At 43.5% G+C, this 24,835-nt stretch overlaps 1 protein-coding gene across 3 annotated transcripts in view; it reads right to left on the bottom strand.

Annotated features, from left to right (window-relative positions):
• Window positions 1-24,835, bottom strand: part of MME (membrane metalloendopeptidase) — a 523,853-nt gene that overhangs the window by 414,056 nt on the left and 84,962 nt on the right. For 2 of the 3 annotated variants that reach the window (XM_085634818.1, XM_085634819.1), the window contains exon 2: window positions 14,558-14,727. In XM_085634818.1, coding sequence (XP_085490944.1) covers window positions 14,558-14,717 — 160 coding nt within the window. In that variant the 5' untranslated portion in view covers window positions 14,718-14,727. Of the gene's footprint in view, window positions 1-14,557; window positions 14,728-15,035; window positions 15,289-24,835 lie in introns of those variants that run through there. The other variant, XM_085634817.1, reaches the window with a different exon arrangement.

Genomic DNA, 24,835 nt, shown 5'->3' with positions numbered 1-24,835 from the left:
CAGACTGATGCCACCTCACCATCAGGACACGACCCTGCCACAGCCCTGACATAGGCCCCAGGCCCCGAAATAAGCATCTTCTAATCTGTAAATATTTGTACAAAAAAGTAAGTATTTATTTCCAATTCCCATACGAAGCTCGTATTTAGTTGGATTAACATCAAAGAACAAAAATCGGCTCTCGGGTAAAAAACACATTCTGGGTTTCGCAAGGGCAGTTTGTAAGCAGCACAATAATTCCTGAAATAACATATTTTTTCTCCTCACTTTGGTTTTCAACTAGCCCACCAGGTACCTCTAGTAAGGGCCAGGGAGCTGCCTTGAAAAGAGGTGGTCCAAGGCCATGCCCCCTTTTTACACCACTCTGCAATGCAGCTCTGTGGTGCTTACTGGAGGTACATCGTGGGCTAGTTGGCCCCCAGGGACCCTCAGGATTCAAGGGTTATTAATCCCCCAAATTAGAACCCGCCAGGGGGTGCTTTTGTACAGTGGTGAAGGGAGGGGGCGGGGCCTGATGGGACATGTGTGTACTTATGCAATCACTCCACCAAAACCCAAGCACTTATAAATTCACCATGCACTCTCCTTGCAGAACTCTAATCATCCAGTCACTACCCATGCACCCATGCAATGACCCATGCACTAACTTATGCACTGCTACAGTACCCTGAGCAGTACCCATGCAGTCCAGCCATTGCCCTGTCACTACCCATGCACTCCTCCAATCACCCAGCGAGCTCCATGTACTTATCCAATCACTCCGCCAAAACCCAGGCACTTATAAATTCACTATGCACTCTCCTTGCAGTACTCTAATCTTTCAGTCAGTACCCACGTATTCATGGAGTGACCCAGGCACATGCACTGCTACAATGCCCTGTGCACTACCCATGCAGACCTCTAACCACCTACACAGTACTGATTCACTCCCCCATTTACCAAGGTTGTCCCCATGCACTTCAGAAATCCCTCTGCCACTACCCATGCACTCCTCCAATCACCCATCCAGCATCATGTACTTATCCAATCACTCCACCAAAACCCAAGCAGTTATAAAATCACCATGCACTGTCCTTGCAGCACTCTAATCATCCAGTCACTACCCATGTACTCATGCAATGACCCAGGCACTAACTCATGGCAAATACAGAGTAGGTCATGCTCATTACAGGGCTACCCCAACGCATAGTGTTCCCTAGTGTATGTAGATGTTTTCACTGTATTCTAAGTGTGTTTTAGCATAGCACTTGCTCTGGTCCTGGTTAGTCAGAGTCAGTTACCACCAATACCCGTCACTAAAAAGTTGGGGGCACAGGAGGACTTTCTGCTCCTCTGTTGGTTCTTTCTGCACACCTCTTGCTTCTTCCTGCACTTTTCTTTATCTTTCTGAACTTCTGTTGCCTCTTTCTGCATTTGTCTTGCTTCTTGCTGCGCTTTTCTTCCTCTTTTTTAACATATCCTAACTTTGTGGGCATAGTTAGAAATTAGCATTTAAAAAAACATTGAAATTCACTGAAAAAAACATAGGTTTCAGGCACGTTATAGTTAGAAATTAGCATTTAAAAACCTTAGAAATTCACTGAAAAAAACATAGGTTTCAGGGACATTTCAATTAGTTGGACATTTCACTCGTACAAAACCATAGAAATTCCCCCGTTATAGTTAGTTAAGCTAACTATAACTTGCACCCCCCAGACATCACATATTACATCATTTATGACATGGTCAGGGACATCACTTTTGCTGCCTGGTGGATGTAATACTTGGTCAGGAATCAGTTCGCCATTTGCCTTGACAAAGTCTAAGGGAAGACGAAACACGTGTTGGCAGTTTTTGTTTTGTGGACCTACCACCACAGGAAAATAAAATCACATCTTTGAAGAAATCCAGTGTGGTGGACTCTGCTTTTTCTATAGAACTGGAAACTTTGGACTGTCTACCTTTTGTCCAATAATTACTGTAATGATTGTTAGCTGCATAGATTTGATATAAGGCTAGTACATAAGCCTGGAATTTGAATGTTTTTATGAATATAAGGGTGTGCTGAATATTTCTTTCTAACCCCTGTAATTATGGTCCAGTGATTGATTGACAGGCAGCAACTTGTTTTGCTAATAACTTTGGCGCTATTTGAAGAAACTTTAACTTGCACCCTCTCCATGCACTGCTTATGACCTGACGTATTACATCACTAGTAGGAAAGTAGGATCTGCTTCTTATGGTTACCCCCACTTTTTGCTTTTTGCACCCACTGTTTTGACTATTCAGGCTGGGAACCTGCTATTCAGTACCCCAGCCTATCTGCTTTCTCCCTTAAATTGATATGTAGGTATTTTAGTACAACTCCAGATTGGTTACTGGGGTACCCTTATCAGTCCCTAGTACATGGTACACATGTACCCAGGGCATAGGTACCCCAGAGGCCTCCCATGGGCTGAAGGGGTATCCTGTCACAGGGAGGTGTGATCACCTCCCAGACAGGGTTTAGTGTATTGGGGCTGGGTGGGTGCACGGTCTCCTTGCCAGAAAGTCTGCACGAGGGGCACATTTGGTGTCTCTGTGCATAGTCCAGCTCAAACCAGTTCTGGGAGCCCTTTGCTCCTGCTCTGGTGCGAAACTGGACAAAGGACAAGGATGTAGCCACCCCTCTGTTCTGCCCCTCCCCTAGGAGGGCCCCTATAATCTGTCCAACCCTTTCCCTTGGGTATAAAATGGGTTACCTGATTACAGGACATTAAATTTTACGTGGACAAGATTCTGCAAGAAGATACCACCACGCTTCGACCGTCTGGACATGCTGGACTTCACTGGACCTCCCTTGGGCTCGACTTCATCTTCCCTGGCTGTCCCCAGTCTCGCCACTGTCCATGATCCATACAGGCTCCATGCTGGACCCTGTGGAACTCCAAGTCATCAGAAGAATCTCCCTTGGGGTGAAGGGGTCACTCCCCTGCAAACGCAGGTACCGTAATGCATCTGACCAGTTTGCTGCTCCAGGGCTCCTGTGGACTCCGAAGACTCCAGCAACACAGGAGGTGAGTTTCTGAAGGTGTCTGAGTTTGAGCTGTTGTCTCACTGAGTTTGAGGGGGATATCCCTCGTGGAGACAGTATACCCATACTCCTGTGCACCACGTTTATTTGCAGCTGCAAATGCTTGTTGTCATGCAACAATTCTGTGCATTGGGACATTTGTAGCCCTGACCCCAGCGCATCTTTTCTGAGAAGGACTATGGCATCCTCACACTCTGTGCCTTGCTAACTGGTATCTTGTGAAACCGCCTGAGGCCCCCTCGTAACTCCTGTGCCTTTGGCCTGTGGGTCCACTTGAGGGTCAACTCTACTTTACTTGGGCTCCCCTGGTTGCTCTAGGCCTGCCCTGACGGCCCTTGCTGTGGTGAGTCTCCTGGTCCTTGCTGGGCCAGAACGACACTGAATCTGACCATCTACGTTGTTTGCCGCTTCCAAGGCTTGTTGGTGTTCCCGCTGGACACTGACCCCTCAGCACTCGACATCCTTTTTGGTACAGCTTGCCTCCAGCTCCTGGTCATCCTAAACATCTCTGGGTCCTTGCAGCTGAAGAGTCAAGATCACAGTCAACATACCTGAAGCACCTGACATCGGTGTGCATTCGTCTACCGAGCCCGTGGTCACTCCAAAGTGACCCAGACTCTGTCCTCTCTGCTTTCAGGTCCTTCTCATCTAGAATCCACATTTGGATTCCACTGGACACTTTCGTACTTCCAGCAGCAGCATTGTTTTGTCAACATCCATAGAAAACGACGAGGGTTTCTGACGCTACTTCGTGCCTATGCACCTGGCTCCTCTGGGATAGGTAACTCTGGTACAAAGGTATCCACAAGTGGGGTGGCTCTTCAGACTCTTAAGTTCCAAGGGTTGTCTACATAATCTGCTGGGAAGGGTCATTAATCTCTGATTTTCCAACTGCGACTTTCCCATTGAATTGTAAGGAGCACGTGGTCGTCTTCTCACTCTGCACCCATCCTCTGAGGGGTCCCTATTCACTCACCTTGGGTGGTTCCTTGGGGTCCCAGCAATTCTACAATTCCTAGACTAAGTCTAGTCCTGAGTCGTGGTTCTTATACCACTTATTTGGTATATGGTTTGGTCTCCCCCTGAAGCCCACTGTGTATTGTGCTACTTACGTTTGATTCTTTGCAACTGTATTATTGATTTGTGTTCTATCGTCGTGTAGAAGATACTAGAGAGTGTTATAGATAATAAATACATATGTTTAAACCTACTGTGTAGTTTCCCTTTCATTTAACCAATACTATAAGGTTGCATTCTGGTAAAAAAAGGTGCTTAACATTCCTTCAAGACTTAGCCTGAAGCTGCTCTCGATAGCTACCTCTAGGATAGCTTTCAATAAAGGTTATCTTTGACCTAATCACCATAAGGGTTGTTTGGACTGGTACAAGGTGCCCACTTTAACTAGTGGACAGCATATGCCATGCCAACTTCCCACATCACTCATGAAATGTTCTCTGACATTTTAGATAAAATCACTGATGATATCTGAAATGGCATATGTGCACGGTGGGGGCCTGAGTTATAGTTTCCTCGGTTAACTATAACCGATGAATTTCAGTGTATTTATTCAATAAACATGTTACTATTAACTGACATTTTCACCTCAATATAGTCACTTTAACCTTTGGGTTTTTCAGTGATTTTATAATGTAAATTAGTATATTATTACCAAATTGAAAAAATAGTGTTCTCATTCATTGTGAGGGCTATTCTTCCTGTCAGCAATCATGGTACTGCGGGACCCAGAGGTGCTATGGTACAGAGGAATCTGATTAGCTGACTGAAACAATAATTAAAGTGTTACGGCCGCCATTACAGGACATGTCCTGCTTACACTATTTTTAAATTTACTTGCAGAAGATAAGAGAGTAACTAGCAAAAGGTTCCAATATTCAGGGCATTGATACATTGTTAATGACTAAAATTGAAATGTATTGAGACACCATATAGTGCAATGCAGCTAATGATTCCTCCTCTTCTTAGTTAGTGTGCTTGCCTTAAAGAGTGATGGAGAACAAAGTATGTGCATTTGTAGTGCTAGTATTGATATAAGTGGGTATGTCTGATCCATCCTTTGGGGGAAGTGATGAGAAGCCACAATTAGGAGGTTTGATTAGGATGTACCCTTCTCAAATATACTCAATGTACTGCAAAAAGGCAAGCACCACTGACAGAACAGGTAAGTCCCATTGTACGTGTACATTTTAATGCTTGATGAAACAAACGAAACAAAAAAGGCTTTGCGAGCATCACCATAAAACGAGGATTATAGGTGGGTCAACCCTGCTGAAAGGTACTGGAGTAAAATGCGTGGTAAATTCTGGTACATGTGGAATTCGATGTGGAAAACACTGGTTCCACCGGTAATTCCCCATTTGTCATTCCCTATGAGTACACTGTTAACCTCACCTCTTGCCAGCTCCTCCTTAATCGGTGGAAAAACATAGGGCCATATTATCAAGGATTGGCGATAACATTATCGCCGCTTTAGTGGCAGGAAACTGTCGCTAAAGCGGCGACAATGTTATTGCCTTCCTTGATAATATGGCCCTAAGTCATTAGCAATATCCATAACTGAGGAATCGGGTATACAATGGCAAGAAAACAGAAGTTACCATAAATATTATCTCAAATAATTTTGCAAATTTGTATGATAAAAAGCAATATGTGTTGATTTCAAAATCCTGTTAAAAGTAGAGTCGGAAAATTACAGTAAGAGGTTTAAGCCTATGATTCGTAAAGGTTTCTGACTTCCTCAAATCCACAAAGAATTGCAGCCTTAATCTTGGACAGCAGTGGTTGTTACATCTTCTAAGGGGTACTCCCAGACGTAAACATTTAAACATTCAGAAATATTGCAGGACTACAACTTTGCATGTATAAATGTAGCACATAAAGTGAATTAGCACTTTAAGAAAAAAAAAATCTTTACACCCTCACAAACATTGTGGATGCTCCCTAGACAAGAGTAAACCGCGGACCATTATCATAGCGGGTAACGTCTTTCAATAGGTATGTGAATACCCACAAACTTGTGAAACTCGCACAATCCACACCTCCAAGCAGATATGGTCTGACCCAAAGCACAGACACAATGGATATTTTTTGGGATTAAATACATTTGTGATGGTAAAATTCAACCATAGCTTATTTTGTGAATCATTTTAAGAGAACTTTGCCCTCATTGATATCATGCATGCACCTAAGCTTAGATGCTCAAAGGGTGTCTACAAATATTTTGGTTCAGGCACAACTTATTTTATATAAATTTGGCACTGCCTTCATTCACTTAAGTCTAGCCTAGAAAAACATTTGCAGGTCCTGGTAACCTCATGATGCATGTCCTAGTTATATAAGGGAAACACATATGCCAGCTGTCTTCAAAAAGGGTAACTGGTGTGCCCCACACTGTTATAGGACAATCTCACAGATAGGTAATGTTCTTGAAAAGCAGGTGATGAATAGAAGTTAACAATGCCCTGATGGAGGAACAGTGAGGCTTTAGTCTTGGTTAGGTACAACAGATAAATGTTTGAGACCAGGGCTGGGCGGGGAATGCAAATCCGGCACTGGCAATTAACTCTGCCCAGCTGCTGGGGAATGGGGGGTGCATGCTGCTGCTTCTGGTACAGGGGGGTAGCTATTACAGCACTGCTGCAAAACCAGCTCCTTGTACCAAAAATGTCCCCCACCGGCCCAAATCCAGCCCTCACCCTTCCAGCCCACCGGGAAAACACCCCGTGCACGCATGGGCAGTCTTTCCCTGTTTGAGACTGCCACAACCATAGACTAACATGGAAATGCAATGTATGTTTATTGTTTGTGTACCACATTTGAGCCAACTAACGGGGCACCCAGTAAGACACTTCTCCTAGGTGCTCATTAGGAGTTTGGTGGACGGGATACTCTGTCACATATATGTTGCAGATGTCATTATTGCAATTTATTGCACCAATCAAAGCACAAGTCTATAATATGAAACATAGAAATTAGTAGGCACTTTGCAGGCAATAAGGAGTTGTGGATCAAGGAGGTAAACTACCCTGACATTTTTACTATTCAAATCAGGTTGATTACATGCAAGAGGCGTTGTCTGATGTCCCAAAACCCAGCAAAGAGATCATTCAAATTTACCCTCAATTACAATGCTGTAAAAATCGCATTAAATAAATAAATGTTTGAATTGTCCTTTCGAAGGAAGACCTATGAAAAAATCCACTATGAGTAAGCAGCACCAAGTGCATACACCTCCTCCACCGATAGAGGCATACAATATAACTGAACTTTGCATCTATGTACTTTCACATTTGCTTGAGATACAGTCTAAGGTCCTGATTCCAAGTATAGATGCTATTTATGGCAACAATAAAACAATACCACGGAGTACGTGTGTAATAAAGAGAACATCTCATAAGTTTCTGGGAAATACGATGCAGATTTTGGTATTTAATGCACCATAGCCTGCATGATATGGTAAATAAGGTTCGCTTTTCCCCTGTTGAATTGCAACAGCTTCAACCTGCTGATATTTAATGAAGGTTAAGGTATTTAATTAATCCAATAAATATCAGATGTGTTAAATAGAACCAAACTCGTAATTCCTACCCCGCACTAACAGGGTTTACACAGGTGTCGGAATACAATGATCCACTCCTAATCAGTCCCCATGCTGCCTAGACGTCTGCAGCAGGAAAGCCAATTTCAGTGCCCAGTGCTGACTTCATAGCACATATGACCAGGAGATGGAGAGGAGTGATGGAATGTTATTTGGGCAAAAAACGGTAATCGACCAGAAAAAGAAAAAAAAAAAATATATATATATATATATATATATATATTACCTACTGGCGGTCGCCAGTAGGTAGTTATAGTTAGGACCACGTTTCCATAGGAAATCCGCAACATTCTATTTTGAATAACTTTGGCGCCGGTTGACGAATCCTCGCGAATTTTTTTCAAAACAGGTGGGGCGCTACGCTCCGCTCCTACCCTGAAAGTCTCGGGGGGATTCGTCAAGCGGGGGCTGAGATAAAAGGGGGGTCCCAAAACGCGTTTTTCCCATGCATTTTTCCATAGGACCTTTAGACACAGCTACAGCCCGAACGGCTGAACAGAATTACTTGAAATTTGGCAGAGAGGTAGTCCTCAGGTCAAGGAAGTGCCTTTTGTAGGTTTGGTGTAAATCTGTTCAGTAGATTCTGAGAAAATAGCCTTTAAATCAATATATATATCTGTGGCAGCTTACGGTGCGCTTACCGTATGCGTACGGTGGCCTGCGCGAGCGCGATTCTGATTGGCCCTTAGATCTTAGTAAACATTCGAATCGGTCGAAACCAGGAAGCGGCGGCCGCCATTTTCTCTCTCGCACTCTGACAGGGGGTTGAAAAACAAAGTGCAAATCATGTAAAGGGGCTGTTTACACAGCTCCCAAGCACCTAGCTATGTCGAGGGAGTCCCCAACGATCCCCCAAGTGAAAAAAGGCAATTTTAATTTTTTCGAAAATTTCGCCGATTACGCTTACCGTACGCGTACGGTAAGAAATAATAATAATAAAAAAAAAATATCCACATTCTCCCTACCCCGTGTGTAAAAGGTGCCCGAAGGGCACCTTTTGTGCATGGCTCATCAGAGATAAACAAAACATATATTTTACCTGTCACAACGATGCTCATCATATGACCTCCATGTGCGCACGGTGCGCGAAGCGCATCGTGCGTTCATGGCCCATCTAGCGTAACGTGGGCACGCGGTGCGCGAAGCGCACCACGTGCTCACTGTGAGCGCACGGTGCGCGAAGCGCACCGTGCTCGCACGGAACGAACTGCGTTAAGTGGGCGCGCACGCCACAAATGGCGTAAAGTAACTTAGCATTTAAAAAAACGTACAAATTCACTGAAAAAACCATAGGTTTCACACACGTTATAGTTAGGAATTAGCATTTAAAAAACCTTGCAAATTCACTGAAAAAACCATAGGTTTCACACATGTTATAGTTAGCTGGACATTTTACTGATAAAAAACCAATGAAATTCCCCCGTTCTAGTTACTGTAGGCAACTATAACTCACGCGACCGTAATCCTCTGCTGATGACATATGTGTCTTTATGAAAAAAAAATATTTGTAATATATGTATAGCTAAAATTTAATGGAAGAAGACATGGGCAAATAAGTGTCTAAATACAGTATTAGCATCAGCAGAGGATTACGGTCACGTGAGTTATAGTTGCCTACAGTAACTAGAACGGGGGAATTTCATTGGTTTTTTATCAGTAAAATGTCCAGCTAACTATAACATGTGTGAAACCTATGGTTTTTTCAGTGAATATATATATATATATATATATATATATATATATATATATATATATATATATTTTACCTACTGGCGGTCGCCAGTAGGTAGTTATAGTTAGGACCACGTTTCCATAGGAAAACCTCAACATTCTATTTTGAATAACTTTGGCGCCGGTCGACGAATCCTAGCGAATTTCTCAAAATAGGTGGGGCGCTACGCTCCGCTCCTACCCTGAAAGTCTCGGGGGGATCCGTCAAGCGGGGGCTGAGATAAAAGGGGGGTCCCAAAACGCGTTTTTCCCATGCATTTTTCCATAGGACCTTTAGAACGAGCTACAGCCCGAACGGCTGAACAGAATTACTCAAAATTTGGCAGAGAGGTAGTCCCTAGGTCAAGGAAGTGCCTTTTGTAGGTTTGGTGTAAATCTGTTCAGTAGATTCTGAGAAAATAGCCTTTAAATCAATATATATATCTGAGCCCGCTTACGGTACGCTTACCGTACGCTTACGGTAAGCGTACGGTGGCGTGCGCGAGCGCGATTCTGATTGGCTCTTAGATCTTAGTAAACATTCGAATCGGCCGAAACCAGGAAGCGGCGGCCGCCATTTTGTGTATTTCACTCTGAAAAAAAAGAGTGAAAACAAGGAAAGGGGGCAATGAGGAGAGTTACAGACCCCCTAACATTTGTGAGGGGGTCAAAGAAGGACTGTAAAGTACAAAGAAAACATTTATTGATTTTAAAAAAAATCACGGGGTACGCGTACGGTAAGCTTACGGTAAGCGTACGGTAGAAAAAATAAAAAAAAATAAATGAAAAGCAGATTTAAGAGTTTAGATATTAGGGAGCTCTAAAAAGAGCCGTTGTGTTTATGAAATGATTTTTTAGTGGTACCTACAAGTAAGTACCGATGCAGAGTCTAAGGTTCAAGAGGAAGACTCTGTTCCCTTCATCATTGAAGTGCACACCATCTCCTCTATAAATGTCTTGCATGTCATAACGCAAGTTGTTGTGGTAAATGGCACCCATACCATAGTCACGGAGGAAAGCAGAAACAGATTTGTTGACGTGCTTTCTTGCTTTGTCATCGCACCGCGTGCCCACCGTGCGTGCACGGCACTAACTGCGTAAAGTGGGCGCACGGTGCGCGAAGCGCACCGTGCGCGCACGGAACGCGCACGGAACGAACTGCGTTAAGTGGGCGCGCACGCCACGAATGGCGTAAAGTAACTTAGCATTTAAAAAAACGTACAAATTCACTGAAAAAACCATAGGTTTCACACACGTTATAGTTAGGAATTAGCATTTAAAAAACCTTGCAAATTCACTGAAAAAACCATAGGTTTCACACATGTTATAGTTAGCGGAAATTTTACTGATAAAAAACCAATGAAATTCCCCCGTTATAGTTAGTGCAGGCAACTATAACTCACGCGACCGCAATCTTCTGCTGATGACATATGTGTCTTTATGAAAAAAAAATATTTGTAATATATGTATAGCTAAAAATGTATGGAAGAAGACATGGGCAAATAAGTGTCTAAATACAGTATTAGCATCAGCAGAGGATTGCGGTCGCGTGAGTTATAGTTGCCTGCACTAACTATAACGGGGGAATTTCATTGGTTTTTTATCAGTAAAATTTCCGCTAACTATAACATGTGTGAAACCTATGGTTTTTTCAGTGAATTTGCAAGGTTTTTTAAATGCTAATTCCTAACTATAACGTGTGTGAAACCTATGGTTTTTTCAGTGAATATATATATATATAGGAAATAAGTGGATGTTCCAGCAGGTCTTACTGAAAAATGTTCAAGCCCAACGATGTAAAACATGTATATTGTTTAGCAAGTGGCAAATATGTGCACTTTCAACCCGGTATATTGTTTTTATTCCCATGAACAACAGAAAAGGACTATCATAGGTTGGAAAAAGTAATAATATTGTGGGTGCCAATACCACATACATATTTTCGATTTTCTGAAACAATGTATATTGAAGAAGATGGCTATAACACATTAAAAACTGATGTATAGCACAACATTCGAAATTTGGTTTATTGGTTCAATTAAAGGTATCAAGTGTGAAATGTTTGAACTGCCGGGAAAAAAAACTGCATCGCTTATTGTTTCCTATGCGTATGACAAATGGCTGAAAATGTAGATCAAAGTGTCTACTGTGCGTGCTTGCACAGGTGTGTTATGTGTGGTGTGTGTATGTTTGTGGGTGCATTTACCGGTGTATGTGCGGCTTGAAAGTGAGTGTGTGCTTGTGCATGTATTTGAAGTTACACAATAATGGAGTTAAACCCAGAAGCATCACTAGGACCTGGGTGAAATGCGGTGCAATAAGGGGGGTGGTCCCAGTGGTAATGCAATATTAAATGCACATCAACATCACCTGATAAACCAATTATAACCAATTTTTAAAACATGTTGAAAATATTTAATCACATTGAACATATAATGCCTCATGTTCGAACATAGCACATTTATCACACAGATTTCTGCATAGGTGCCCCAGAAAGGGAAAGGGAGAAATAGGTGCATCAATGTGCAAAAATGAGGGTGAGTGATGGAGGGAGGGCAGTGGACAGTGTATATCAAAAACGCATAAAAAGCCCTAACCAGCCTTAGCCAAGGCTAAATTATTTACAAGAATAGAATGTCAAAACAGGACATGGTGAATCTATCACTGTTGTCTGCGTTCAATACAGAGAACACAGAGCTGTCGACGTTTCGACCCAGGGTTGGTGTAGGCAACTTCACTCCTTACAAGAGGGTCTTCATCAGGAGCATAAGGGCACCCTTGGTCCACCTAGCTGTGTAGAGAACAAGCTCAGGCCCGAAGGCTCAAAATGCAGAGAGGGACAGATTCTTTATATTAAATGTATATTTAAAAATTGGTTATAATTGATTTTTCAGGTGATGTTGATGTCCATTTAATATTGCATTACCACTGGGACCACCCCCCTTATTGTGCATGTATTTGAGCATATATTTATTAGAGGTGGGCGAGCAACTGAATGCTCGAGCCAAGTTGGAGCCAGATCCATGGCTCTGGCTCAGCTCAAGGTCCTCTTGAACACTCAAGCCCAAAACAAGCCAAGCTTTTGTGCAGAGACGTTTTAAGGCATGGGCAAGGGTGGGCTCTGGCCAAGGGCCCCATCCTTTAAGGGGCTCCTTGATAGATCTGGTTCTGTTTTCCACACAGTCTTGCCCTAATGGCCTTGAATGATTTTTAAACATAGATTTTTTTAAATACCATTTTCCTTCAAATTTCTTTTAATATGGCTAATGTGTGGGAGCCTATTACAGACATTTTGCGGAGAAACCGTTTATTTATGTCTTTAGACACCATACATCATCTATAAAAAAAAGTTTCTTTGAGATCAAAACAGGACCTCACATTTGGCAAATGGCAATGAGTCGCTTATTCGCAATAATATTAGTACGCTGCTGCTATATTAGAGTATTGAAAATACATTTCTCTATCCCTTAAAAGGAAACACATGTATAATTTGGACCAGTCTGCCTGTGCAGTGTCAGTGACCTGGACAAAGAGGACATGAAAGAGCTGGTATTGTATCATAAATTCAAAGCTGTTCTGAACAGGGGCCACCAGAAACTGTTTGTCCCAGGGCCCCTGTAATCCTTAAGATGTCCCTGTTCATGTGACTGCTGCTGCCTGCCACTCAGGCTGTCATTTCATGTGCTAAGAAATAAAGACAATGCTTTAATGACAGACCTCCGATGCAAAATGGACAAGAGAGAAACAGATGCCCATCTAGTGGTCTAGTTGCATAGTGTAAAACATGAGATCCCTGCTGCCCTCTCAACACAATTGTGTTAGCCTAGGCAAACATTTTTTTCACCAAGACTTGCTTCATTATCACATTTGAGAGAGACTTCAAATCTGTGCGCTCAGCATGTGCATTGTACAAAAAAAGTCTTGTTTTTTGTTTAACAAACTATAATGTTGCTCCATGTGCAATGAAAGTCTACACAACATGTATAGGGTACATATGACAGCTGACTAGCCTCTTAGTCCCCCAAAATTGCATTGTCCAGGGCAAGGGGGGCGTGCAGGAATGCTTTTACGTTAATAATTTAAACTATCACTTTTATTTCTCAATGCAGTGATAAAATCTGAGGTACTAAAACGCATCCAAATGTTAAAGAAAACACTTTTGCTTTTATTTTGAAGCGACATCATCATATTTTGAAATGATTGTTGCATGACTTGCATGCCAAATATTTTCAGGGCTCGGCTCCTGCCAAGCCAGAACCTTGTTTCAGGTTTGGCCCGGATCTCCCTGTTAATTTGTATGCTCGCCCCGCTTTAGTATTTATGTGCAATTCTGTTCCTCTGTGTGCTTGTGTTTATGTATTAGTGGTTGTAGTATGCAGAGAGTGCATCCAGGGCTGGCTTTAGGGCGGTGCAACTGGTGCAGCCGCACTGGGTGCTGACCTGGAGGGGGCACTGACCTCATGGGGGGGGGGGGGGGCACTGTGTTTAGCAACAACTTATGATTTAAAAGCACCTGCTGCTGAGTTCCTTGTGCATCCAGCTTTCAGGCAGCAATAAAAATGTAAATATACCTCTTGTGATTAAAGTTCCTGCTTGAGAGAGAGAGATCGGAGTATTGTCTAGTCGCAGTTTTAACTCACCACAAAGTAGCGCAGAGGGTTAATATGCCTGCTGCAAGGAACAGATCTGTGTTTTATGTGGATAGCGAGTGGATTAGTAAAACCAGCCTTTACCAGTGCTTTAAAACAAATGAAATGTATGTGAGACAGGCTATGGAGAGAGGAGGGCCTATTTTGCCTGGTGATAGTGGGGGAATCCGAGGAAAAGCTCATGGGGAAGATGGTGCCTAAAAGATAGTAGCACCGGCCGCCACCAGCACTAAAGCCGGCCCTGACTGCATCTGCAATTGCATCACATGTTTTACTAGGAACATCTTTCTGGGTTGATAATCAAAGGGGGCATGCACTCAATGATGTCACAAAACAGCTCAAACCCCCCCAGCCGACATCATCAAGCAAATCAACATTCTAGAATTCCGATTATTGGTGGCTGATGTCGAGGAGGGTAAAGAGAGCTGTTTATTTTCTCGACACTAGATGGCCCTTGTATTTTCCTATTAACATATCTGGCATTTATTAGACGGTTGCACATACTCAAAAAGGAGATAAAAATATGCTTACCGTCATATGTAGCAAACAAGGCTATCAAGGTGACTGCTACAATTGTGAGCATAACCACGAGGGCGATGAGCCCCATCTCCAGGGATGACCATCGCAACTTTTTCTTGGGTTTTGGAGAATTATTATCCGTTATATCCATCTGGCTTTCTGACTTGCCCATCACCCTAGATCTGCAACAACAACAAAACGAAATATAATTAGTGGGGCTCATTGAGAACAATATATTTTTGTTTCATGTTCTTATTAAAACCCAAATATAGAAAGCAAGTAAAAGTACAATAAAATATGCAAATAATGTTCTTATTAAAACACAAATATAGAAAGCAAGTAAAAGTACAATAAAAATATGTAAATAATAAATAAAATTACATCACCTTAATAAACAATTAAGATTTCTTTCCTCTGCGAAAAAAAAATACAAATACTATTGTTTTGAAAGGCCAACTAAATTCGGGGTGTAATTTCCAGGATTACATACTTGTATCAGTCTGGTACAGTTGTTCGGCGACAAGTGTCAGGCTCCTTCGTGACAGCGCAACAAGGCACACAGCCCTTGCACACAGCCTCTTAAACGTTGATCGCTCGTCAAACATTAGTCATGCACTTTGCCACGCTGAGCATTTTCACCTCCTCATTAATCAGGAGAGTTGATGGCCTGGCTGCACCTCCGAACAAAACATCTTATCACTTTAACGAGTCACCTATTGAGAATGCAGCTTCATCTCAGAATTAAAGGGCAATGCGCCTCTGACCGGTTGATTTTAATCCAGTCTAAATAACGGGTAGACATTTTAACTAAAAGAGGCACTCAGTTTCCTGGTATTTTTTTTAAATATTGTTACTTGTTATTGTGACTAAGGGCTTGATTTGGGGGTTGGATACAGGGTACTCCCCTACACACGTGATGTAGACCCTATATACCAAACCCTTTGCTCCTCTGCTCAATTAGGAGTAAGTGGGACGATCAGTTTTTCGACGGTTTTGCCCCCACTGGCTCTGCCATAAGGAAACCTACTCCACATAGTGTGAGCATCAGTCTGCCTGGCCTACATAGATAAACAGCCAGGTGTTCTCTTGTTTCTAGCCATCATCACCAGGTAATGCCTGATGGTCACAAACAGATGATAAGATGACTGCCCACAGGAGAAAGTTTTAAGGGATGGGGGCAGTGCTGTAGCAAGGGGGGGCGGTGCGCCTCGACTGCCGGTAAGGAGGGGGCGGCGGCCAGGCGACACCCCCCCCCCTCCTCCTTACCGGCTTTCGTGCGGTTAATGCCAGCACCCCTCCCCCCCCCCCCCCTCCTCCCGCCCCTCTTAAATGCGGCCGCAAGGCGGGAGACGTTGGGACCGCCGCGCGGCACAGCACCAAGCTACGCCACTGCTGGGGGTCATTGTTTATTTATTTTCAGAAACAAACGCCTGCTTTGGGTGTTTTGTGTCTGAAAGACATATGAGGATTGGTGCGTAAAAGCATACAGGACGCATACTGTGCCCCAACCTTCCCCAGCATTCACAGGAGCCGCTGTGGTGGTGGCTCAAGTGAAGACACAGAAGTCACCACAGGGCCGGTGGATCTCTTAATTTGGCAGGAGTAAATCAGCCAGGGTTGCAGGAGGTGACCTTCACCACCACGGTGGACAGAGTGTTGACTGCCAGGGGCCAACCCAGGACAAGTGTTCCCGAATTACTCTTTACACTCAACCTTGCATCATCCTGTTCGCCTTACTCACACCATCCATTAACCAGTGACAGGATCTGTACTCATCGAGGCAAACCACAATTCGGATGGGCAAAGTTGTCAAACACCAGCAAAGTCGCAGGTAGATCCCAAATTGTTTGGCCTACCTGTTTGCAAAGTCCCTCAGTCTTACTATGCTTCGGCTTAGTTTTTTGCAAAGAAACTGGCTATATTTTTCTGAGAATTTAGTTGGCATTGAAAATGGAAGTGCCATTTTCTTGCGACTTTGTAACTAGATAGGTTTTGGTGGTGATTCTATACTGAAACAGAAAGGACATGAACATCTCAACTGCAAGGAGAGAACAACTTGAAGAAAAATGTGCGAACTACGGGTGGACATGGCAGTATTCTCGAAAATGAAAGAAGTTCAGAGTAGAAAAAATGGCAACTAAGAAACTCTGATTGCCCCCACGCTACACTTCATTAACGCTAACAAATGAATTACAATGTAAATCATCCATTAGTGGATGACATAATGAGTCTGAATGGTTATTTATAAATGGGGTCCACCTGGGACAGAAAATAGATCCGGCCAAAAAGGTTCACATAAGAGAATCAGAAAGCTGAAAACATTAAAAACCGGCCAAACAGACCATTAAAAAGGCCCACAAACTGTCAATAAAGTACCCACACGCTAACCTGACGGAGCAGGCCATCGGTAATTGCCTGGTTACCTGACAGGCGTGTCCGACTCTGTATAAAGACCTGCTATCAGGATGATATATGTGAGAGAGAGAGAGAGAGAGAGAGAGAGAGAGAGAGAGAGAGAGAGAGAGAGAGGGAGAGAGAGAATTAGGTTTAGTTTTAAAAGCTTAAAGTGTGGCGTAACAGCTGATAACTCTGGTTCCTGTAGCCAACAGTAGAACAATGGGTGGGGCACCGCCATTTTTGAGAGAGTGATGGACGGTGTTCTAGAGACCATAGAACAGAAAAAGCATTTGAGGTTTCTCAAATCAGACTACATCCTAAAGGCTAAACAAAACAAATCCACGAGTATAGCAGACTGACTAACAGCAAGAGGAGATAAGTTAATACTTAACATGTGACTGGTGATGCTACAGATGAAAAAGTCACAGCCTCACATGTGGGTGCAAAATCTTCAGAGAAAATCACTATAAGAGCTGATAAAACAGGAGCATGATGAAACGTATAGTTTGGAAAGGGACGAAACAATGTGATATTGTGTGCACGTAGCACCAAATGCATATTCTTTAGACGGCTACACGGGGTGTATAAAATCCTCCATTTCACAGGTTTGATTGGTCGTGGAAGGGTTCTGTGATGTTTTGAAGCTGGCCAGAGGTCAGACCCTTTGGTGCTGGTGAACTTCTTTCTGTGCACATGATAATAGGCCATGTGCAGCAGAGATTGCCCACCTGTGGAGGATGGGGAGCAGGCCATGGTCCCAGACCACATCTTGCACATCACGCCATCTGCAATGGGGTCTCACTTCTGAGGAAACTTGGGGACAGGCTTTGAGGGGGTGGGGCAGAGGGCTGTAGGCTGCACGCAGGTGGGCGGTATGATCACATGGAGTTGGGCACATGCCCTGTTTGGTGGCCCAGCACCCTATTTCCACTGCGCATGGCCATAAGTCATGTGCAGCAGTAGTAGGATACCAAGGGATTGCAGGATGCAGGACCACTGGGGAGGTGCAGAGTGTGGATGAAGGTATGTTACCATGGCTCAGCTCATCGCTTATAGCAAACAGGTGTGCACAGTGTGGCTTGGGCGCCACAAGGGATGAGGTGTGGGGCTTGCCGGCCCAGATGCAGCGGGGTTCACATGCCAGTGGAAGGTGGGGTGCAGGTGTGGGGCATGATTGAAGAACAGGCTCTATGCATACCTCTTGTTACTTATTGGATAAATGGCACACTACATTTCGTGCCATGAATAGGATATGCCAGGGCACGAGTCGGAGTACACGCAGGTGGACTGCGTCCACCCACAATTTTCACAGGGTGAATGCTGTCCACCCTGCCAAGAAGTTGGGCCCCACTAAATAATGTGCTGAACTCGTCCTGGTGTAATTTCCAAACACCGGGACACTTTAAGCAGCGCCTGCACGTTGTCTGCTTTCCATCTGCAACAAGCAACAACATGCAGGCAGGACAGGCCTTTCCTATTTTAGACTCCTGCTGGGCCCATGACAAAGGGCGAATTTGAGGGGTGATCAGGCCTCCATTTGTTCGAGTCTCCTGACTGGGAGCAGTCAGGAGCCTCACACCTAGAAGCAAATGCAGCAGAGGGGAAACAAAGGTTAGCACTTCACACATACTTAAGAGAGGCAGCTTTTCACTTTGTTCAGGCTCTGTTTACTAGATATGCATGCACTGTAAGGATGTCAGATGTGTTGGTCTCTCCCAGCGGTTACATAATACTGAATGTAATTTATACAGTGCTTACTCTTACTACCCCTGAGTAGGAGTTGAAATAATTTAAGGACCACTAAATTTTCTTTTATAGCGCTACTCATCCCAAAGCAGAGTGTCAGAGCACTGTACATCACACGTACATATTAAAGTCCTAGCTTGTGATGCCACTTCCTTAGATGTCAAGTCCTGTGATGCCACCTGTAATGTTATGTGCCGTGATGTCATGCGCCATGATGTCATGTGCCGTGATGTCACTTGTCGCGATGTGACACATCGTGCTGTCACTTGCATATTGCCGACCTAGGTTAGTCACCCCACTTCTTTTTTTGGGACTTGTGCCCTGGGATATGCAGATCCTCTTCCAAACCCATAAATAGAGTGATGCGGAAACCATGATTTAAAATGGGATTTTTCCGTGGGACCGCAGAAAATATGTAGCTCCTATAAATGGCAAAAAAGTGTGTTTTAAAAAAAATGTTTATAAAGTAAAGATGACTCTGAAGAGAGTCTTGGTTTTCAGATGCATATCTATAATTGGATGCATTCCTTCAGGCTGTTAAGAAAGATCCTATTGTTTTCAACTGTGAAATAGTATCTGTCTCTTCTGAAACTTCCAGACAAGTTGACCTGAATTGTATTGTTGTACCTAGGCCCCATGCCATGATTTTGGAAGTATGCTGAACAAACCTGCTTCTAGGAAATGCCTACTGTGGCTTAAACTGGTCTGGACAGTTCAACTTTTATCTTTGACAGTTTTTAGAATATTTGAAGGTTGTGTGGGGGAGAAGATACATTAACTTTCCAAAGGTGTCTTTCATTTCAAAAGATAAAGCAATGCCAGTGTCTGTGCCTAACTCATTCCCTTCACAATGCACAATCATTACATCTGGGTGCACACATGTAGGAATGCTTTCCACCAAAGGTAGAAGTTGATGCCATTTCATTCCACTGGTGCCAATCTATTTACTGACCATATTAGCCATTCCCATATTCTTGACAACGCCGCAAAATCTACCATACTCACAAACCCAGGAGTCACAGGAGTGACCCACCAGCCACATCTGAATTTGTTTGGGAAACAGCGTTTACAACTCTGTCATCACAACGCGTAACTATTACAACACAGTCGTTACAACGACCGCGTCGTTAGAACGCGATGCCTTTACATCGCAAGTCATTAGATCGGCTTGCTGTAGGGGGCGCTCTAACCTAAGGAATAGTATAATTTAGTATTCCAACACCTTCCCTACTCTTGCGCAGGCTGGAGTTGGAATAGCAAATTATACTATTCCTAAATCCAGTGCGCCCCCTACAGCAAGTCGATCTAATGACTTTCGATGTAAAGGTATAGCGTTGTAACAACGGGGTTGTTGTAATGACCACGTTGTAAAAGAACGTGATGTTATAGCATGCAAAGTAACATGCTATTTTCATTTTTTTACGCATAGGATTTCGAACTGGCAGTGTATGCTTATAGTACAAATCATATGTTAGACCGTACGCACACAGCTCTCCGCCATGTGCAAACATTCATCATGCAAGGCTTCCTTTAAAAGAGCCAGCTCCAGGGATGACAGCTGCAGGAGTATATTTCTAAAAATATGTTTTTTCACTGCTTTCTCCCATTTCGAAAATGCAGCACTACAAGTTTGATTGCTTCACTGCATTACACCAAAAAGTAATCCATTTTTGCCAGTGTCACACAATGCTAAGGCAAATACTCACTCATTTTAGTTGTATATTCAAGAATCAATGTTATTCTATTGTGTACGGAAAAGCATGGCGTAGCTAGCCCTCTGGCCGCCTGTGGCAGTCCCTGCGTTTCCCACCCTGCGGCGGCCGAATTGAGGAGCGGAGGGGTTGGGGGGGTGCTTGCTATTACTATTGCCACCCCAAAACGGCAGGTAGGAGCACAGGGAGGCCACCGCCCCCAAAACTAATACCGCCAGGGACAGGTCGCACCCCCAGTCCCCCCCCCCATAGCTACGTCACTGTGGGGAAGGAGCAGTGAACCTTGTGTGGAGACTTGAGACACCCCAACACATTGAACATTTTTTAAACAGCTGTTCTCAGTCTGGCTCTTCATTGAGAGGAACGTGAAAGAGTATTCAATGAAGGTGTGGTGTACTCTAATTGTATGGCAAGCTGTTTCCCAACACTGTGAACAGACCTAAGAATTACTGCAGGTGCATTAATCATGGGACTATACTTGCCACACTGAATGACACAAAACAGTTACTGAAACACCTCACACACAGCAGGAGTTCGACACATTTGGAGGGTGGGCTGCATTGCCTGGCCAAAGGACATGCGCAGTGGGTGTTGGTCGTCTGTGATGGGTGGGTTGTTCCTGCAGCGCAGGGCCTGTGATCGCGTGCAGTGGCGTTTGCCTGTGGCGGGTGGGGCTCAGGACTTGGGAATAGGCCGGGCCTTCCAAAAAGGTTTAAAATATGTATTATTTAAAAGTGTGTGTCTACAGGTGTCAGTTTTAAGTTGCACTTAGCAAACCCCTACCTCATTCGACAGAGATGAGCTCGTTTTCGTAACAAACTCAACTTTATTAATAATTATGTATTTCAAGCCACCAGTGTTAGATTTGTAGTATCTAGGAAGGAAGTCCCCGTTCCCATTCTCGCGAGAGTGCTGCTGCGCAGCGCATTGTTTCTGTTTCATCATCTGTCCTAGATAATTCCATGTAATTTACAACGGGAGGACATTAGTCATCGTCTAAGGGTGTTGATGCTGCAGACAGCCCAGGTCTTTAAAGAAAAGGTCATATAAGTCTCCAGCTTCTTAAAACCCACCTAGTTTGTCCCCGATGAGCATCCGGTTTGCAGTTTGAATGGGCCCTTATGATCAGGAGCCCAACCAAATGTTGCCATGTCAAGATACTGATAACTGCAGGGACAAATGGAAAAATAAAAAGGATGTGACACCTGCACAGACGTTTGGGGACTTTAGGCATGAACCTTTGGAAGAGAGGTCATGAAATAATTTAATGTATACATTTTCCTCTCCTCTCATGGCATCCATTTTCAGAAAGTGTCTTTGGGTGAAGGTAATCTCCTGCACCCTGTGAATTTTAATTATATTATATTGCGTTGAGCAGTGTTCAATTTGAGCCGGTGGTTTCCAGTGCTTGGCACCGGCACTTAAGTGTCACCACAGGCACTTGTGACACTCTGCACAAGGTGGCATTGTCTGTCTAATTTAGAGATGATCACAACAGCAGTTGATTATTAAATGAATATACAATAAAAAATCACTATTGCTTGCTTCCAAGTCATTCCTATAGCTTTGGGGCCCTATATTAGTCGAACTGTCACACTTGTAGGAGTGTGATATTTATTAGTTGTGTTGTTACTATCATTGGCAGCATGGCAGAGGCAATGTGTGGTGCAAGCTTCAGTGGCATCCTGACGAGAGCCCTGGCACTTATTGTTTTACAAATTAAGCACTGGCATTGAGGATAAAGCAACTGACCCTCCATGTCTGTAACTGATGCAATGTGCTACTGAATGCACACTGTGCCACAAATATTAGCAATAATACCCCCTCCACTCGCCCTCGAGAATTTCCACATCCTACAATATTTTCAGACATTTGAGAACCATTTTGCAAAATATTTCTGAGAGCCCCTAAACCTCAAAATCCCTTCTGAAAGCTGCTTTTTCCAGTATGTAGAGACCAGGTTTGCTGTTTTTGCGTGCTGGAAAATGCACCATTAGACATAATTAAAAGAATAGAAACTAAAAATGTCATTTTGTATCAGAATAGAAAATAGCCCCACCCACGGATACTCTTGACTTGGGAATCACACAATCTTTGAAGATCACTCTGTCCTCTATTAAAATCATTAACCCCCCCTCTCCATACCCCTAAAATGTGGTTCTCGTTTCTCTAAAATAACAAATATGCAACAAATTTATGGAATTTCATACATATAAGCTCTTCCCTCCTTTCTTCTATTCAGTCAAACTAACAGATCCAGGTGTTCACCACTCACATTAACAACCGATATTTCCTTATACTAATCCACAACTAATCCTTTGGGGTCCGGAGTAGGTTGCTACTTGTCGAAAAGCGTTTTGACGCCTCGTCGGGGGTAGTAAGCGCTATATAAATACAATTCCAATTAGAAGATATGGTAGGAGTGAAAAGGCTTGTACAGTGGACTGCATTGACTGACTTTGGCCTCCTGAAAGCTATTAATGGCTATCGATGTGATCTTTTGAGCGACATTGCTGGGATCAGTGCCAGCTCAATTATACATTGTGCAACTGTTGGATGTCTGGTTTTCTTGCTGATGTTTTTTTCATGCTGATTCAAGTTGGACTTTGCAAGTTTATTGCAGGCAGCTAATTATTTTATTTTCAGTCAAGCCCTTTCGGTGTAAACATGACAAGGCATTTCAACAACCTAATGAAAGTCATGGCAGCAAAATAAAAAGAGGGAACAAGGCGGGGGGACTTGAGTAAATACAGGGCCAGCAGCATATGGAAGTGCAAGTGGGGGCCATGTGAAGGGGCAAGTATGATAGTGAACACCAAGGCAAGCAGTTAAGAAAGCACAGGTCAGCAAAATGAAAAAAAACACCCTCCTAATGAGAAATCAGGTAGATGAAGTGATTGTACCTTTATTTGCGAGTGTAAAGCCACTTTTGTTATTCAGCGGGCATGAATATACACCTGCAAATTATTTTCTTCTTTGTACAATGTTAGCAGTATGGTGTGTGTGTATGGAACCACAGGTGCAGTTTGTGGGCGTTGCAGAGCAGGGGTACCCCTCACAAACTTGCGGGCATACTATCAAGGACGGCTTTAAAATTATTGCCGGTTTAACGGCAGAAAACTGCCGCTAAAGCGGCGACAATGGGCTTGATAATATGCCCTGGAGAATTCCAATAGAAGCCCATGTTCACACCAGAACTTTGTCAGTCATGTTTCACTCTGTATATGATTTCAACTTTACTTCACACAGGTACAGCAGTAAGACTCTGTCCAAGGTGGGATGGGATGGGAACCCCACCGCCATCATTGGTGGGGTGCAGTGGAAGGCATTTCTACAATCGTAAGAATAGTTTCTTTGGAGATGAGTAAAAAAGCATAAATGGGCAAATGGAACACACTCGTGGTTTACATTTGCTGAAGTACATGTTGTTACATGAGCGAATGTGTAAATACTTCTTTATATGGGTAAGCTTCTGAAGATGCGACAATGGCAGGTTCCCAGACATACTCCAGAATTTTTTCACTATTCTTAAAAAACATATGAATTTACTTCGATGTTCTGACTTTTTTGTAAATTCGGACATTTGAGTTTAAGAAAAAAAAGAGCCTTAACAAGAGATTGGCAGACAAAAAAATCCAACAAAATGTGTCAGATATCCCGTCTGCATATGTAGAGTGCAAGTGACTATAATGCACTTGTAATGTTGTGAACATGACATCCACCATATTTTTGATCAAGCACCCTCTTTGCTAAACAACAAAGATTATGAACAAAGTATTGCATAGTTGAAACAACTCTCAAACCACTCACAAGTAATTTAGAAACTACAGTGGGATATTTACACGCCCCTAGCGCCGCCGGTGCATCACTTTTTTTGACGCACGGGCACCGCAGTGTTGTGCTCCATATTTCTAAGGATTTGTAAAGCCACCCTGCGTGGCTTTTCATGGCTTTGTAAATACGGCCCCTTTTCACGCAGCTCTTTGCGTGAAAAGGGCATTCCATGGGTGTTGCTGTGGGTGTTCACACGCAACACCCATGGATTCTGCCGCATTCCCAGATTTACACCAGTTCATAAACCTGAGAATACGACAGAATCTTACACCTCCCAGGGGAGGCATAAGGAGTCGCAAAGAGGAGAAATACTCTTATTTCTCCTTGATTTTCCTCTTTCTGTGTATGCTGCATTCTGCAACACACATAGAGAGACAAAGACACCAGTTGTGATTGGTTTTGCACAGGAAAGTGTCCCTTCCTGCACAAAAACAATCATCCCCGCAATACTGGCTCCCTTGTACCATAGTGCAAGGGTGCCTGCGCTGGCACACGGCAGCCAATTGTGCAAGAGCGCAGGGAAGAGCTCAGGGATATTGTTGTAAATCTGACACATCCCTTTGCTTTGAAAGTAACACAGTGCAGGCAGCCAAATGGTTTG

Source organism: Triturus cristatus, chromosome 11 (assembly GCF_964204655.1).
Source record: "Triturus cristatus chromosome 11, aTriCri1.1, whole genome shotgun sequence".
NCBI lineage: Eukaryota > Metazoa > Chordata > Amphibia > Caudata > Salamandridae > Triturus > Triturus cristatus.
This window is presented reverse-complemented; position numbering and strand designations above follow the sequence as displayed.